At 46.5% G+C, this 18,667-nt stretch overlaps 2 protein-coding genes across 2 annotated transcripts; one reads left to right on the forward strand and one right to left on the reverse strand.

The window, feature by feature from the left end:
• Nucleotides 1–443: 443 nt before the first annotated feature.
• LOC146253084 (complement C1q-like protein 2) lies at nt 444–1,669 on the forward strand. The gene is made up of 3 exons (XM_084678069.1): nt 444–710; nt 832–966; nt 1,046–1,669. Exons 1-3 carry the CDS (start codon nt 494–496, stop codon nt 1,330–1,332), a joined length of 639 nt encoding a protein of 212 aa, XP_084534195.1. The 5' UTR covers nt 444–493; the 3' UTR covers nt 1,333–1,669.
• mylk5 (myosin, light chain kinase 5) lies at nt 1,496–10,752 on the reverse strand. The gene is made up of 17 exons (XM_084678068.1): nt 10,324–10,752; nt 8,182–8,331; nt 7,927–8,079; nt 7,259–7,432; nt 7,011–7,046; nt 5,525–5,652; nt 4,968–5,121; nt 4,556–4,867; nt 4,331–4,430; nt 3,652–3,855; nt 3,282–3,499; nt 3,058–3,181; nt 2,767–2,919; nt 2,518–2,641; nt 2,312–2,399; nt 2,086–2,226; nt 1,496–1,938 (listed from the first exon to the last, which is right to left on the reverse strand). The coding sequence occupies exons 1-17, from the start codon at nt 10,466–10,468 to the stop codon at nt 1,727–1,729; spliced, it is 2,616 nt and encodes an 871-aa protein (XP_084534194.1). The 5' UTR covers nt 10,469–10,752; the 3' UTR covers nt 1,496–1,726.
• Between the last annotated feature and the right edge of the window lie 7,915 nt (nt 10,753–18,667).

Below are 18,667 nucleotides of genomic sequence, written 5' to 3' on the forward strand. Positions count from 1 at the left end.
AAGTGCAACATCAAGGCAAAAGGCAGAAATGGCATACCACAAAGAGAAACTTGAAAGTTGGAGATGTTGTCATGGAGAAGGTAGACAATTTATAATTGGAGATTAGGACGAGTAACGGATACAGTAGTAGACAATGATGGACTCGTTAGATAGATTTGTTTTGGAGAAAGGATAGAAAAGGGACTATTCTTCTGGAAAACGGTCTATTGCTGACCACCCGGGGGTGCCGCCCTCCAACTACAACACAGACTTATGACGTGGCACGGTTGGTGCCCTTTGCCGGTATTGCGGGAAGGGTTCTGCCAGCACATCCTTTCACGAGTTTCATAGCCCTGCCCAAAGAGACAATGGATACAGGTTTGCCAAGCCCTAACCTTTCCGAGAATCCCACATTGCACAATATAGGAAGTGTGCTTTGTTGATAAAAGGAGGCTCTGCAGGTGTTGATCACTAAACCAGACGACAGGCTGTTTCAGAAGACACAAGTTACAGAATGAAGGGGATAACATTCCTGCTGCTGGCACTTAGCTGCCGTTTGACCCAGGCTCAGATGGGACTCCCAGCTACCTATCCTGACAACTGCAATCTGATAAAAGACCTGGCAGCTACGGTTGAGAAACTGTCCACCATGACGGAGAAGATGGGGCTGATGGAGACCAGGCTACAGACCACGGAGAGAGAGTTGGAGGAGCTGAAGAAAGCTACTTTGGGTGAGACAATGACCACTTCTCTGTTATGAAGAATGACAAATCCTAGACTGAGCTTCGGTTGTGATGTTTTGAGACATAACTAAGTCATTGAGATGCTCTTCTTCCCTCCTGTGTTTGTCAGGGAAACCTCAGGTAGCTTTCTCAGCCACACTCAGGGAATCAGGCAGTGATAACACTGGACCCTTCAATGTTGACACAGCTCTGCAGTACAAGAATGTCTACTCAAACGTGGGCAACAGCTACAACCCTGCTACAGGTGCTTTGTGACGTTCTAGATTCACACATGGGTGTATATGTGTTTAAGTGCAGGTGTGACACCTCTGTTATGTTTGAAGGTATCTTCACAGCCAGTGTGAAGGGGATGTACTACTTCCGGTTTACCATGATGAACAACCTGAGTGCCACGCCCAACTCTGTGGTGTCCCTGATGAAAAATGACCAGAGGCTGGCATCTGTGTGGGACACCACAGGGACTGATGCCAATGACAGTGGCAGCAACGCAGCAGTCATTCCTCTGGAGGTGGGGGACAATGTTTGCATCAAACTGGTCGCCAACAGACTCATCTATGATGATGGTATGAACTACAACACTTTCAGTGGCTTCCTGCTCTTTACCATGTAAAGCAAACACTGAAAAATAGTTCAACTGAATGAATGACTTTAGTACACATTAAGTTAGTAGTCGGTAACGTGTGCAGCTTACGACACAGTGATGTTATACCTGCTGTGGTCCAACTGAATTTTAGTCGTTCTTAACATCACCAAAAGAAAATACGGAAAACACAGATATTTTGCATTTTAATTCTAGTTGAACAACATTATATGTCTGTAACAAAATGAAAATGTACAATTATATTAACCTTTTTAATAAATGCCATGCAAAACATGTGTGGGATTATCATTTGTTTGTGCCAGAGCAGAAATGTGCAACAAAACAATAAAGACACTTTTTGATGGAATGTTTAGAAAGTTATTGGATCAAATGGTTTTAAAACACATTCACAGTTCCCACCACACTACTCTTTCACTATGAGTTTGGCTGAGCATAGCGCCTCCCCCTGGTCATTAGTGGCTCTGCAGGTGTAGATGTCAGAATCTTCTGGCACCACCTGGAGGAGGACTAATGTACAGTCGCCATGGCCATCCTCCTCGTACTCTATTTTCACACGGGACGACTCCTCTAACGGCTCCTCGCCCCTCAGCCACACCACTGCAGGGTCAGGGTACCCTGGGAGGGGAGGGGGGGGACAGGAGAAAAAGAGAGAGTGAGAACGAGAGAGAGAGAGAACATGAAGACGCATTCATAGATAAGACTTTCAGTCATCCCGGAGACCTGAGGACCTACGGTCTGTCAGCTCCTGTGTGCCTGAAGTACCTGTGAGGTGGCAAGAGAGGCGGGCCGTGGAGCCTGTTGCTGTTGTCTGGTCCTTCAGGGGCTGGGAGAACTGTGGAGGCCCCTGTAGCTTCACATCTAGGGATTGCAGGGCCTGCTCAGCCTCTGGGCTCATGGGAGACTCTGGGACGGGAGGACAGGCAGAGAGGCGGTCAGCACGATCAGTCATTGTACTACTGAGAGGGAAGGTTTATAAGGAGGGTCTTACCTTCTGCTGGGCTTGTGGGAGAGCCAGGCACTTCTCCTTTAGACCGCAGAGCCATCCTCTTCAGAGCCAGCAGGGCTTTCCCTGCCTTCTGCAAGTCAAAGACACAACACACACCCACCAAGGTCAGAGTCAAGAGTCATCCACTGAACGTCCCACAGCAGAGTGTCTCAGGCGAGGATCCTAGCATGATCCTCCAGCCCTGCTACCTTCCACTTCTGCCTGGCCAGGAACCTCTTCATCTTCTCCTTGGACAGGCTCTTGGTGGTGCTGGGATCTGCCGAGGCAGCCATCCAGGAGTGGGCCAGGGCTTCCTCACAGGACATCCTCCGTCTGGGGGCCAGGGGACATGGAGCGGGGACGGGGCAGAGAGGGTTAGGAGTAGGGGTGAAGGGGATGCTCAGTCACAGAGAGAAGCCCAGTTTCCCAGGGTTTAATACTGAGTGGTGGAGAATGACCTGGGGTCTTTATTCAGCAGGGAACTGATGAAGTTTTTGGCCTGGTCGGTGATCTCCTCAAAGCTCTCCTCGTCAAACTCCCACTGTGCAGCTGTCACCAGGGCTAGAGTCTCTGCGTCACTGTTGCCTTGGAACGGAGACTCACCACTCAGTCTGAAAAAACATGACCACACACCATCAGCCATGCGCATTCATTAGCAGCAATAGCAATGTATAACCACTAGGTGGTGTGAGAGTTCTCTCCTGTACAGAGCACTGTTTCACACTGTGAGAGTGAGCTTCAGTCCTCACAATATGTAGCAGATGACGCCGATGCTCCACATGTCCGTGGCCAAGCCCACTGTCTCATAGCTGATCACCTCCGGAGCCACAAACTCTGGAGTCCCATGCATCACCTTCAGAGGAGTGGTGGGATCTGCCACACACACACACACACACACACACACACACAATAACATGCTCAAACGTTCATCCAGGGAGGACTTCCTGCATTTACAATCCTTTCTGACACGCACCCAGTTTGCTGGCCAGACCAAAGTCTATGATCTTGATGAGTGTGCAGTTGTGGTTCACACACACGATGTTCTCAGGTTTGAGGTCCAGGTGGACGATGTCCTGTTTGTGCATGTAGCCGATCCCCTCGCAGATCTGCTGCATGTAGAGAACACTGGCCGCCTCCGTGTGCTCAAAGTTGTCATCCACGATTCGCTCAAACAGCTCACCGCCCGCAATACTGCAGACACACATCCACCACGACATCTTTGAAGCCTTTTAACTTCTCTAAAGCCTCATGTTAGATTGCATCACGACACAAGGTTCTCTTCCCTAAGCTCATGCAGTAATAAATAAATGTCACGGTGTCTGTATGATGGAGCCAATACCCACAATTCCATGACCATGACCATCTCTGGCTTGTTGTCGTAGGCTCCCAGGCACTGGACCAGTTTGGGGTGATGCAGGTAGTTCATCAGCTCGATCTCTTTACGTGCTGCCTCCCTTTCCTTGGCCCTCCGGCCCTTGTAGAACTTCCCGGCGTACACTCGACCCGTCTCCTTGTGGCTCAGCTTGAACACCTGGCCAAACTTTCCCCTGAAGGAGGAAGGACAAGGTCAGCAAGAGAGGATAAGCACTTAAAATGTCCATAACAGCATGCAACCCTCACAAAACACAGATGATAAAGATGTTGTCCTTTAGCAGTTAGAGAGTGGATGCATATTTTGTTGGACATAGTGTGCATCTGGACTGTTCGACATTCAAGAGAGGAATGGTTAAACAGGAGTGTAATCCTGGTCTCTGGTCTGAACCAAAGGAAGGACTGAGGCTCTTTATAATTTGAATCTGAACATTGCAGCCCCTGGCCTCTCAGCAGAGAAACAGGCAACTGCTGAGCAGATATTAGGTGGTTTCTATCCCCACATGTTTTACAAGCTTGGACAACTCTCCTTACTTAGTCTCACTAAGCAAACAAAAGGGCTTGGTTTTAGTCTTATTCCAAGATCTACAGTAACATATAAACAAGGGGGTACGTATACATTTGTGTCAGCACATGTCCTTCTGTACTCACACGCCCAGTTTCTCCATTACAGTGTAGTGTTCGCTGACTTTGTGGGTGGAGTCAATGGTGACGTCTTGATAGGTCACAGTAGGCTCCTCCTCCTGTTCAGCTGAAAACAGCACACACAAGCTGTACACGTCTGACTACAAACATTTTCTGTAATATACCACACAAGTGCGTGTTGGCTGACTAATCATCATCACATCAGAGATCATAATGAATCTTTGAGGTCACCTTTCAGCTCCATGTCGACCTCTTTAGACTCCGGGCTGGGCTCGCTCACTCCTACCCTGTTATAGGCTCTCACACGGAAGCAGTACTGCTTCTGGGGCTGCAGGCCGGAGCGTACCCTGTACGAGGTGCTCTTGCACTGGGCTGTAAGTTCACTCCAATCCCCAGGCTCTGTCGGGCCTTTGGTCCTCACTTCCACCACGTAGCCCAGGACAGCGCTGCCTCCGTCGTAGCAGGGCCCAGACCAGGACAGAACCAGGCTGCTGGAAGAGAGGAGGGAGACCACTGGGCTGGAGGATGGGGGCTGCGGCCGATCTGGAGGGCAGAGCAACAAACACACACTTTCATAGTTTTATACGTTTGTAAGACAGCAGTTCACAGAGAGCAGTGAGGAGAGAAAGGATGAGGTTCTCACCAACAACAGAGATAGTGACGGTGTGCTGTGCAGAGCTTCTGCGGTCCTTGACCACAACAGTATAACGTCCTGCGTAATCTGGCTGAGCCTGGGCAATCACTAGCGTGGTGCTATGATCACTGCTCTCCACCCACAACTCAGTTCCATCCACCACCTGGCGTGAGAAAGAGAGAGGAGCCCTCATAAGAATACTAAAGGTGTATGACATCAGTAAGTAAGTAAAGTTTATTTGTATAGCACCTCTTGCAGATAAAATCACAAAGTGCTTCACAACTAAATGCAATATAATACTACAAATAAAGAACACAGGAACGATTTAAATAGAAAAACATGACAGACAACCATAAAAACCCCTCAACTAACTAAAAGCCTGCTTGTATAGCAAAGTCTTGAGTTGCTTTTGAAAAGCTTCGACAGAAGTCGCACACCGTAGAAAGGGGGACAAGGCATTCCACAACCTAGGGGCCACTGCTCGGAATGATCGATCCCCTGTAGTTTTAAAAGAGGTAAAGGTTCTCTTACAGACCTGTGATTGGGGGCGGGGCCTGTGTGTTTACCTGGTCTTTGTTTCTGATCCAGCAGGACACTACAGGAGAGCTGCCGCTGAACGCACACGTCACACGGACGGATTCTCCAACCAGCGCCTCCACCTGGTTTGGAGGGTCTTCGAACTGCACTGCAGGAACTGTGGGGGGGAATGCAGGGCACACCTCAGGGATCTGATGGGGTTTAACGTTGTGTAGGTACCTGCGTTTGCAAGGAAAGATATGCGCGTGTATATTTTCTCCTCTCTCCTGTTGGACAACCCTCATTCATGGGGCTAGTGTATTAACTGTAAATACAAGCAGGATTTCTTTACAGAACACACATGAACTACAGTACAGCAAGAGGATTCAGCTGTTTGAACTTTCCACTGCAAATGCCTACACAACACGGGGAGTCAGTGGGAGTCAGGTGGCTGAGCGGTGAGGGAGTCGGGCTAGTAATCAGAAGGTTGCCGGAGTGATTCTCGCCGTGCTAAATGACGTTGTGACTTACTTACTGTAAGTCGCTCTGGAGAAGAGCGTCTAGTAAATGACTAAATGTAAATGTAACACGATGCAGCTCACTTCCTGCTCCAGCTGCACACCAGCTGATAGACTGTAAGTTACCAAACGCATATGGACTACTGCGAATATAAAGAGATCCTTTGACATGCAGTTTCAAAGATGGTCAACAAATATCAGCTTACCCAACATGTCCCTTTCAACACAAAGAAACATGCAAACACACGCACACACAAACCAGACAAGCCACATCCTCTTAACTATGAAATTCAATTACAGAATTAGATAACCCGGTTTATGAGCACAAGTCAGAGGCACAGGTCCATATTCAAATGGCTACAGAAGGGTGCATTTGACTTTGGCAAGATAAGAGTGCACTTTAAATTGGTCTCACAAAGGACTCCTCTTTGGAGAAGGAGAGCTGTCATCATAATCTTTGATCTGATGCTGCATGCCATCAATTTATTTTAATGCACATTACATTCCAACCAATTCAATTTCATTTGCCACTTCACGCAAACAACTATAGCTTGACTATAGTCTTTCTCTTTAGCAACCATGATATTTCCATTCAACCAACTCAAGCAAAACAAGTAGCTGAAGAGAAATAACAGATATTTTAAAACGTACCTGTTTACTTTGAAATAACCATTAAGTGAACTATTCAACTTGTAACCTGTTTAGCTGGTAACACCCACTTCAGTGCACAATTGGTCCTGGCCTTGGACAAAGTCAGTTAGCGAGCTGCCACACAATGCTAAGGTACAAAGGCAACAATTATATCAATAGTACAAAGGCAAGGCAATGGCATATAGCTGCAGGGCACCTATAGACAGTATTGTGGTTAGACAGATACAAGAAGACAATGCAGAACTGGAAAACAGCACTTTGACTTCTAACAGGGATGAAAACAGAAAATCTGTGAGACTGTGGTTGTGGAAGGTGCAGGGCGAGAGGAGAGGGGAGAGGAGAGAAGAGAGGTGAATCTGAGTCTTACCTGTCGCTGAGTTGGCTCTTTTCTTTGGAATGACTTCTGTGGAATGTTTGGACACAGGTTAGCAAGCTGGCAGGTTAATTGCATGGGTGTCTCCTTTTGGTGTGAGAGGGAGGGGCTAAGCTTTGACTGTGACTATCAGAGATCAGTGGGCAGAGCTGAGGCAGAGTACCATAGCTTACCTTACAAGGTGACAAAGCAGCCTGTTCAAAGAGCTCTTTCACCGTTTGAATATAATAGAAGTATATTACCTCTGTGAGGTACCCCTGGGCTCTGGGTGGGAGAGCTTGTGGAGGGGCTGAACACCCGGGTGGCATCATCAGGTGACATAGGTGGTTTTGAGTCCCCGTTCTTAGTAATAATCCTGGAGGGCGGAGGGGGGAGCTGAGGAGAGCCGTTCCACACTTCACAGATAGTCTCGAGGTCTGGTTCGTATTAGGAGACAGCATGCAAAAGAGGGGGCAGGCCATTGAAAAAAACGAAACCGAACTTTCTGTGGTAAAAACTAGACGTGAAAACAACAACTTCCTGTTAAGTTCATGTCAGCTTTCGGTGGGGAGGACAGAGAGGACGTTTTCATCTCACTGTATATGCTATGCTATCCATCTTTTGAAACTCCTTTTTACAATACTATGAAGTGCAGCATTCAGTGTGAACAGTTGAGGTCTTCTCTGGGACCAGTACACTCAGACAAAATCTGCGGTTACATTTAGTCATTTAGCAAACACTCTTATCCAGAGCGACTTGCAGTAAGTACAGGGACATTTCCACTGAGGCAAATAGGGTGAAGTGCCTTGCCCAAGGAAACAACGTCATTTGGCACAGCCGAGAATCGAACCGGCAACCTTCCGATTGCTGGCCCGATTCCTTAACCACCCAGCCACATGACTCCCCAGGTTGCATGTGAGTGTCAGCTCACCTTTTACACACACAGCTGCACTGCTGGACGTCTTGCCTGCGGGGTTCTCTGCTAGGCAGGTATAGGCACCAGCGTCCTCTGGGAGGCAATCCCTCACCACCAGTTTGGCCAAACGGCCATCAAAAACGGCCTCCCCAAAACATACCACCTCACCTGCCCACAAGAGCACACACATCAAACACACACACACACACATCAAACACACTCTCTCGCCCAGAAATGTATTGTACGACAAAGCAACCGGCTCCAGCTCACCATTGTGTAGCCAGGACACATTTATGGGCGGACTTCCTGTAACATGACCACGCAGAATGATGTCATCCCCTTCGTCCACTGAGCAGTCTTCTAATGGCTCTGTGAAGACAGGTGGATCCACAGTTCTGAGGCGGGAGGAGCAGCCAGACCCTGGAGGAGGGGAAAGGTCAGGGGTCACGGGTCAGGTAAAGAGACATTAAAGGAAAAGAGTTTGAAGAAGTGGGCATGACAGAATTCATCAAGCTCCAAGTGTCCTTTCAGACAAACTACTGGCAGCTACGGGAAAGGTTGAAGTTAGCCCCTGAGACACAATGATAGACAGATGGTTCATCCAATCAATACTGCCGAGTATTATTTTTTCATGTATGCAATTTTCCAATCAGTTTCAAGAAGGACAACTTCCCAGATGTGTCACAAACCAACTGACGAGTCAGGTTAGACAAACAGCACAGTGAAACACGTCCCTCGAGGGGCTTTTAGAAGAACCTGTTCTTCCATATACTGTATTCTACATTATAACCACCCACGCTGTAGACTTGGTGAACTTCAACAACCCAGATCAACAGTAGCCTCAGAGCCTCAGGGTTTTCATTAACCGCTAAGAGAAGAAAACAACACACTCTGTTGGGCCCTATTTCCTTAATGACTCCACGACTCGATCCTCCATTTCTGTCTCGACTCTGAGCTCAAGTGGCACAGCAGTTGGTGTGTGTAGAGGGCTGTGTCTGACAGGTCCTCCACGCTCTCTGCCGCACACACACACTGCAGCAGCACGTGCAGAGCTCTCAGGTAAACGTGGACACAACAACCAACAACTAGACCTGTTCAGTTGAATAATATCGAGATCACAAACTCCCATTCTGGCATTCCTCCACTGGGCTCCACAGTATAATCCTGACTGCTCCTTCACTGTTGGAATTTAAGGCATGGCATGGTTCCATGACCCACAACAACCAGCATCGCCCACGCAAGCCTCCCATTTCTGGTAATAGAAGGACAACTTCAAGGAAATACAGTATGTTCATACCAGAAAGATGAAACAGTTCAGTAAGTTACACACAGAGCCGGGCTGTGTTCAGGACCACAGCAGAAGCACTGGCCCTGTTAGGAAGGGTCCGGACGAGGGGGGCCGGAGCAGGGGGCCCTGTTCCCAGAGCTATCTCAGGTCTATCTGCTCCACATGTCTGACCTCAGGTAGAATCCCCTTGTACTGTAAAAACGTTAACCTTTTCTTGGCAGATGATGAAACAGGGGCAGAAGACATGGTGAGTGTAAGGCAACAACTCACTGGATCCCAACTGTTTTTGAGCACAACAATTTTCCCCTGAGGCATTTTCTGCTAGCCTGTAATTCCCTCTATGCTTGCAACCATAGTTTCTACAAGAAAAACAGCAATGGGTAGTGAAATGTTTATTTTACTTAACAACACGTGGTAAACAAGCTTGGATGATAGATCCAAAGCTAACTGTAGGTTCAAACTAATGTTGATTTTCATTGACATTCTAAACAGTATTTAATCATTTGGTGTTTTCACATGTTTGGTGCTGGGCTGTTGTTGTGTGGTTTCTCACTAATCTTAAAAACATGCTACAACAGAGGAAAGACTTGTTTTTTCTTATTTGGTCTCCCCCAAACTACTCTGCTCGTCTGCACACAAACAAACAGGAGTGGATTCTCATACCACCCTCCTTGTTTTTCTCATCTTTTACACCTTTACAGAACAAGGAACCAGGAATCAAATCTTAAGAAACATGCATTGAGAAAACTAAGATAATTTATATCTGAACATTCAAGAATTGCCTGTCATGATTAATACGTAAAAAAAAAAAAAAAACATCGGTTGAATTTCCCTGTTCCTTGTTGCAATACCAAAGATAGAAACAATCAGACCTGGAAATCAGCAGCTCCAATTCATTATTAAGTCCCCTTCAGTTAACAAGCTAATTAACACTAGCATTCATACACCGTTTAGTATTGAAAGCAAATACGCTGTCATGGTGCACTTGGTTTGTCAATAACACTGTTGAGCTGAACAAGCATCATCACCTAAAACATATTTTTCCACTCACACACACATAGTCACCACAAATAAACACACACACATTCACACACACACACACACACACACACACTCAGCCTTACCTGAGCCTGAGAGTTTCCCTGTCCCATTCTTAGAAACAGTGTTTCTGGTAGCCAGGACATTCCCTTGTGCTGTGGAAGCAGTGGGGGGTTTGAGGTATATCCTGAAGGTCGATACATAGCGTGTCTTTTCGCTGTCATTGCTCATGGCGAAGGATATTCAAGACTGCAAAAACAATAAAATAACTTAAACAGTCATTTCCTCGGTTGCTTATCAAACTTCCTCTCCTCTCTTGTCTCTGTCACTGCATGAGCCTTTCACGCTTCGCTTTCTTTCTCTCGCACGCTTACACGCTGTCTTACTCCCCCTTCTCTGGAACTCACTGCCAAGTCATATTCTCTGTCCCCTAAGCAGCTCCTAGCAGCCTACACAGGCTTTTCTGTCTGCATGCCCACCTGTCAGTCTATCTGTCTCCCTCTCTCTTTCTTGCTCAAACACATTCTGTCCCTTATCTAACTCCACCTCCAGAGATCTTTCCCTTTCACTTAGCTCCTATCCCCTAACAGCACACACACACACACACACAGACACACACACACACACACACACACTTATCAATCAGCCAGCCCTGCCCTGAGAGAGACAGAGAAACACGCAGAAAGGGACAGAGAGAAACTGAGACCTTTCTATCTACACAGCCAAAGGTCACATTTTACCCTGTTTGTTTTACCTGCTCTCACTGAACAGCTGTACTGTTAGACAGTCCTGTTGTCAATATATTGACTGAGCCTTGGATATGTGTGAAATAACTTGAGGCACAGGTCATTTCCCAACTGTGATTGAAAACGACATACAGGTGAAACCCACTGTGAAGTGAGGACACGAGAAAGCTATGGTAAATCCCTGCACACCGGTGTCCAAGGCAACGAGGGCACGCCAACAAATTCAACTGCTGCTACGGTAACTCCCTTGAAATGCTTCTCTCAGATGGCTGGTGCAGCCCTGTGCTCACACTAGGAGTGTGTAGCGCTCACTGCTAACAGCTATCACCTGTGAATGAATTAGCTTGTGCTAACTACTACAGTGATGTCATGGATGGTGCTAGATGTCAGAGTGGTTTCATTTAGTCTCATAGTCTCACGGCTGGCTGGTTAAGTTTGAGTAATGCACTTGGTTTGAATGTTGTGCCTTTGATGTACTAATTGCTTTGTAATTAATGTCATTTTTATAACATTTTCTTAACGTTCAAATATGGAACTATTTGTGAAAACCTTGGGATCCTCAGTGTCTTGTGGACCTCAGTCTTGGTTTTTCCTAAGCTTGTGTTCCTTGAACAATCTTCCCTAATCAAGGTCTCATTCATTTGGGACATGTCATTCATGTACAGTAACCAATCATCTTGCATCTTCTTCACACATGAATACCCTATCATGTAGCATCCCTTCCACACACAATTGTTCCGAATTCCACTGTCACTAACATTGAATACTGTTCCACTCAGAAACTGTAAATCATTAAATCAATCTCACTCCACTTCCCTTCCACAACCCCCCTTTTCCCTGCCTTCCTAAATTCCACATCACTGATCACACAGAATACAATGTTCAAGGTCTCCAAACACTTGTTTTGGTATCTGTTGGACAAGGGATAAGAGTTCCAAAAGCAAACAGATTTAATTCCACGCTGCACCGACAGAGAGACAGTTTTTTCGCGATCTATTGTGTTGTCATGAATGTTGTGTTGTAAACACATTCCTGACAAATTACACTCTGACCCAGCACAATAAAACTTGCACAAGAGTTTGGGTTGTTACCACACATTGTAGAGCAGTTCAGTTGGTGGACTAAAGTCTGTTAACTGCCACATTATCCTGATCCTTGTTTCTCTGATCTATCTTGATTCTTGTTTCTCACTGGCCTAGCTCGTGAAGCACTTTGAATTGCCTTGTTGTTGAAATGTGCTATACAAATAAACTTGCCTTGCCTTGCCTTGCATCCCTGGGAATTAGCAGCCCTGGAGATTGGCACAGGCAGGATAGAATCCTGATGGACTGACAGGATTTTCACTTAAAAGGCACGACAGAGAGAAAAACAAACAAGGGCTATTACTTACCACTCATACGAGCCAGAGGTAAGGAGAGAAAATCCTTTTTTTCACAGGGAAATAGCATGAGAGGATGTAGAGAAGAGAGAGGCCAGCCCCTCATGCCTCCTCTTCACCGGCAGAGCGGGGGATGACCTGGAGCCGTCTGAACAAGTACACACCCGGGGTAGACAAGAAAAAGATTGTGATCTAACATGCTTTACCGGGCAATACACTTGTACAATTCCGAATGTGGAATTTCAAATGGCGAAGGTCCAAGAAAGAGAAGGAAAGAGAGTATAAAGATATGACGCCATGGCTGTGATTTTGTGACCGACAAAGGCCTACGCAGACAGCCTATGTCAGGGCATGCGTCATGAGTATAAGAGGCTAGGGACTATGGGACAGCCAGTACTGTCCCATCTGAACATGGGGAGGGAGTCGGGGGGGGGGGGGAGCTGTCTGACCTGTCTGTCTGAGAGGGAGGCAGGATGATAATGCTCCATTCACCCTGGGAGCCTCTGCGTAATCGAGGGGTGGAGCCCAGGCGAGCCATGCAGAGCCCGGCCACTTTCAGCAGACAAAGGGGAGAAATAAGCAGACACACTGACCTGCACCCTGTGCTGCACACGGTCTCCATGGCTTGAATCACAGCCAACCGGCTAGGCAGTGGTCTGTCTGTCCATGGTCACGCTGATAAACTGTCTGGTTTAAAGAATGTTATCTTTGATGTTGTTTCTTCGTGTCTTCTCAGTCTCGACATGACCTAGATGGAGATCAACATACACACAGCTGGGAAAGAACTGCCGCATTAGTCACTCATTAGTTTGAAATGCTGGTAAAGGAGCACGTCTCACGTCTCATTTGGAAAGTGTGACTGAATGGTATATTGAGAACTGAGAAAGCGAAATGAAACTAACACAAGAGGTGATTGCCGGACATCATGCCTTGGGCTTGACAAGGGCCACCACTTGAAACTAGAACATCAAATGGGAAAAAATATCGGTCAGGAAATGGACAAACAGAAGCTAAACATAGGAAGCCAAAAACAATGGTTTGGCTTCTTCTCAGATCACTGCCTGATTGGTGAGAAACAAATCAACACAAGCTTCTTCCTCTTGGGGAATACCCCACTAGACTGCTTCAGATTCCAGATACTAGGCTGTATAGTGCATGCATAACCACGACTACCGAATTATCAGATATATTAAATAGGCCGCTATGACAGGAACTGTTTGAAGAAGGGCTCAAGACTGCTTATTGTTACCAACTTACAAGGAAATTAACACCCAAGACAACGCTAGAACAAATTGGATTTTGTATTAATAGTCAGACTTCTTAATGAAAACGACTTTACTTTAGAGGACGTTAATGTGTTGAACGTGAAGCATAATATGCTTAATATATTATATTGCAAATAGAAAACACACTGGCTCCACCTAGAGGAAAAGCCTTGGGACAGCATGGGCATTCATGGCTCCTGCAGACCTACACTAGGGGGCACACTTGACACAGTGTGAAAGCACCCTTCCAGTATTAAAAAAAGAGTAAAAGAAAGAAAAAAATAAGAGCTCTATTCTGAACATCTGGTTTTGAAGAAGAACAGGCCCCTCGGGCCAATCATGTAGTTTGAGTAATGCAGATTTCTAATAGTAACGAGTAGACATAGGTGTACATGCACGCACTCAGAACCATTTTCCAAAGAGTTCACTGATACATCTACTGATCTTCTAAATGAAAGCCAGACCAGAGAAAGCTAACGCCCCCTCAGTCAGTGTTTGTGTGTGTTTGTGTGTGTGTGTGTGTGTTTGTATGTGTGTTTGTGCATGCTCGCGGGTAAACATGACTCAGAGGCTGTTTCAAACAGGAGTCGGTGGACCAGGACTGATCCTTATCTGTCTAGCTTGGTACTGTCCCCCAAACTTTTGAACCCTACTCCAGAAACCGGTGTTGTCCGTGAGCGAATCCCTGAAGTGTGAGCAAGCCCAGCTGGAGAGGGCCATTCGGAGGAGCGGCTTGGCTCTGAGGCCAGAGTCCTCAGAGACTCAGACCAAGCCTGACCAAGACGTGGGGGGTCTTGATATGTCTTGTCATGAGACACTGGAAATAAAGCCTTGCATGCAAACATAAGAAGACATCTGGACATCATCACACTCAGGACATGAGGGGAAACTAAGGGGAATACAACTTTTCCCTGACCCCGCAATACATTCGTCATTGTCTTACTATTCTGTCCAGAGTCAAGCCTTCTGGCTGAACAATAGTTGGAAGATTAGACCATTATACTGTAGTATATCTTGTCCATACTTCACAAATACTCATAAAACGGAAGTGTCTCTACAGTTGTCTTGCCTATAGGGCCCTTTTAAACTAGAGTTTAGGAAAAATACCTACTGAATTTACTAGACAAAGGTTAAAGTTCAACAAGTGTTTGATTTACTGCAGAACTACACTCCCCTGATGTTTATCAGCTGGTTCCAGGGCTGACCGCAGACTCTGTGGCCCATGAAAGGCAGACATTAGCAGTTCATGAGACACAGGGCATAGACAGGAGACAGATGCCTCTGTGAAGTGTTGGTGCCACTGTGCTGGAGCTCATGTTGTCCCTGTCCCCTAGGGATGTGTGCTGGTCATCAAAGAGTACCTGATAAGGAAAGCGGTGGCCCTGGGGGCCGCCTGCATGGTGGCTGCAGTTCTCCGCACTGTCGAGGCCACTTGCTATGTCTTATTTCACACGCAACTGAACATGTGACTAAAAAGAAAAATGCACTTAGTACAGATGCGTTGTAGTGGTAACAGGAGGAAACGTGACTGTCATTGGGATGGTTTCTTGGTTAGTGTTAGGATCATTTATGAGCAACTTCTTTAAAACATTTAGAGAAGAAGTGCTTCTGAGAAAAAGCAGTTCTTTTTTAAAGTTATTAAAATCCTGAAATGTCATACTTCTGTAATTTAGCAGGGAAGGCAACGGAATTCAAGCATTATAGCATTTCAAACTCACACAGTGTACTGTTTTTATTAGTCATGTTTAAAACAACTGCATTGTTTTAGTCGGCTATTTTCCCAGAAAGGAGGGCTTGGCACCTACCACACAGTCCTTCATGTTCTGCAGGAAAGATTTGAAGTGGATGCGCCTGTTGCTTCTGGGTGGCTTCATCAGTTAGTGTGAACATTTGCTTCACTGACCACCAGGGAACTCAGAGGAAGGGTTTAAGTCAGAGGATATTCAGACAGCTGGGATACGCTAGGCAGACCTCTGCTATCCCCCCTCCATCTCCTCCACTTCCTACAGAGCTATGGTCTAAGGACAGCCTGACAGTTTATTCTACATGTACATGGTTTCTCATACAGCACCTCGCTCTCTCGGTTAGTACATCCTGCTGTATTGAAGATAAGCCCCCCCAAAATATTATGTTGCTATAATAACGACCTCTGACCTCTCCTCTCTCTGGGTTGCAGGGGAAGCTGGCCCGTACACAACTTCTGCATGTAGTGGAGACATGGACACATGCAGGAGAGGGGCCCTATGTGCTCTTACGCCTGGTCAGGAAATTGGAAAGTGTCCCAGAATGTCCTTGTTTATGAAGTATGCTACCTGTTTGTGAATTACACTGCCTGTTTATGAAATATTCTGCCTGGGTATGATGGTTATCAGCTAAAATTGGCCTCACACATGCAACTACGGCGGAAACCCATTAAAATAAACAAATTGGCTCTAACTTAATGTCTCTGGACTGCTGGTTACTCTGTGATTCTGAATCCTGCAGCGCATGGTACATTCTGTATGTTTATATAGTTAGTGTCAAGCTAGGCAGAGAACAGTGGGGGGGGGGGGGCAGGCTCACTCACCACACGAACGGCTAAGTAAACTCAGTAACATTGTAATGTTGGTCAAGGGGCAGGGGGTCCCTTAAGATACTTGCTGCTATTCGCTAATCGCTATCATCGTGAAATATTCAGGGAAAATGTTTATTCCAAATGTTAGATATTTAACAATGTTGTTGGATAGAATCTCCAACTTTTTTTTTCCTTTAGTCTTCTCTTTTGGCCCCACAGACCCTGCTTTCACAAAGGGATGTGACCTCACGACATGAGGAGGATGCGTGCGTTACAGCTTGGACTGATCCTCTTAGCTGATGGGTGGGGGAGTATGTTGCTTTTGTGGTCTATTAGTTCCACACGTTGACCATGACCGTCTGGAGTGTTTGTCCCCAAGGACTTCCTAGACACAACTAAACATGTGCAGCTCAAGCAGCCACCCGGGGAAAAACACAGCATCAGGACTGGAGGAAGGAAATAAGAAAATGTGGTTGTATGCCATTGCCATAACCACACAGCTAAGATTTGTTCAGTTAATTTAACAGTTGTTACTCAGATTCAGAAAAGTGATTTTTTTCCTTTATGATCTCTCGGAGAACAGTATAAGAGAGAAATGAAGAAAGATTGGGAGAGAGGGAGATGTCGGCCAGTACTGTTTTCTAGGTATTTCAAAGAAATGCAATCACAAGCATGAGCATGATAAAGTGAGTGGGATATTTGTGGTGTATTCACTTGTATTCACTTGTAACTGTGCTGTTGTCTCGGTTACTGTCATCATATTATTTGTGTTACCGTGTAACACAGATATTTGTGCCTGTTTAACTCTCCCCTCCAATGTCTCTGTCTGGGCAGGGCCCACATGGAAGTGATTATCCTGTGCGGGGAGGGAGAAATTACAGAGCAAACCTACAGGCTCCAGCCCTTTTATGATCACTCACTCATTCACTCACACACACACACCACACACACACGCACACACACACGCGCAGCAAACTCACAGGAGCACTGCCGTCACCTTGCCTTCAGTGGTACATTTCCACTCCTGGCTGTGTCAGGACAATCCGCCAGTGTGCCTTCCTCCTGGTGGAGTGAGTGGTGCAGGACCAGGGTTGTAAATTCCTCTGAAAGAGTTGTTAAGAGTTAAGAAGGCCCCCATTAAAACACGGGTCTTGGTGCTCGCCAGAGAGGAGCCAGCGTGATAAGTCATCACCTGGAGCCTGAAGGGGAGTGGAGGCTCATGGGAGGGGAAAGGTAGAATATAATGGATGGAACCTCTATCAGAGACATCTGAAATGTACACCATATGTGCCTCAAAATCCCATTATAACAACCAGCCTCGAGGGGGGGAAACAAGGTTGAGACTAAAACATTTACTATAGAGCTAATTCGAGTATTTAGGTACGTCTAATAAAGTGCGACTCCTAAATGGACGTCCCAGGTCAGTCTCTCACCCAGCTCTCGCCCTGTTAAGCCGAGCCCCAGTGGATGTATTTTCCTCAGTAGCCACAGAGACGAACAGCTACTAACCACAGGCACATCAGCCAGGAGTTTCTAGGTACTGAGGTGGAACAGTAAGTGCTTTCACCCCACTCTTTAACTTCCTAAGTGGCCGCTGCTGTTTGTGTTTGTCTTAGGCTTCTGAATGTCCTCTGTGCTAGACACCAACCATTCAACTTGGCTTCCACAACCGCGGACACAGACAGGCGGTTCTGACAGTGTGCAGGAGGCGGGCTCAGCCGGAGAGATACTTTGATTGTCCAATAATTCCTATAAAATGTGAAGACGTTGAAATGCCGTCAAAGTTGCCCTTTTGCACTGTTTGCATTGTCATCACCACTTATGCCATCATCATCCCAATAGTTTATAAGAGTGGCATAGCTGTGTACACAATGTGGCGCCCCCCCCCCCTCGCTCCTCCAAATGAAGACCATCATTATCCCCAGCTTGCTTCAGGCTCCCGAAATATCCTTAAAGCAGCTGTCGGCACCTTTCTGTGTAGCAGCTGGAGCAGATCTGGGCACACCCACTCTCTGTCTCCGTCTCTCTCTCTCTCTGTCTTTCTCTCTTTCTCTCTCTCTCTCTCTCTCTCTCTCTCTCTCTCTGTCTCTCTCTCTCTCTCTCTCTCTCTCTCTCTCTCTCTCTCTCTCTTTCTCTCTTTCTCTCTCTCTCTCTTTCTCTCTCTCTCTCTCTCTCTCTCTCTCTCTCTCTCTCTCTCTCTCTCTCTGTCTCTCTCTCTCTGTCTCTCTCTCTTTGTTTCACCATACACATCCAAGGGGTTAGAACCAGGCTGGCATACTCCAACTGCATTACGGCAGAGGAAGATTCCAATTTTGAATTATTATTATTATTACGAACGTGTGTCTGTGTGTGTTTGCTTTCTCCGAGCCTCATCCACCCATCTTGCCGAAACCAGCCTTGAGTGGCCTGTGTGCGCAGCAGGCAATAAAAGCCAAGACAAATGGTGTCTGTGAGGCGTGAGACTGAACCATGGAGGGGGAAGAGGAG

This window comes from Hypomesus nipponensis, chromosome 17, assembly GCF_054491055.1.
Source record: "Hypomesus nipponensis isolate SF chromosome 17, ASM5449105v1, whole genome shotgun sequence".
Lineage (NCBI taxonomy): Eukaryota > Metazoa > Chordata > Actinopteri > Osmeriformes > Osmeridae > Hypomesus > Hypomesus nipponensis.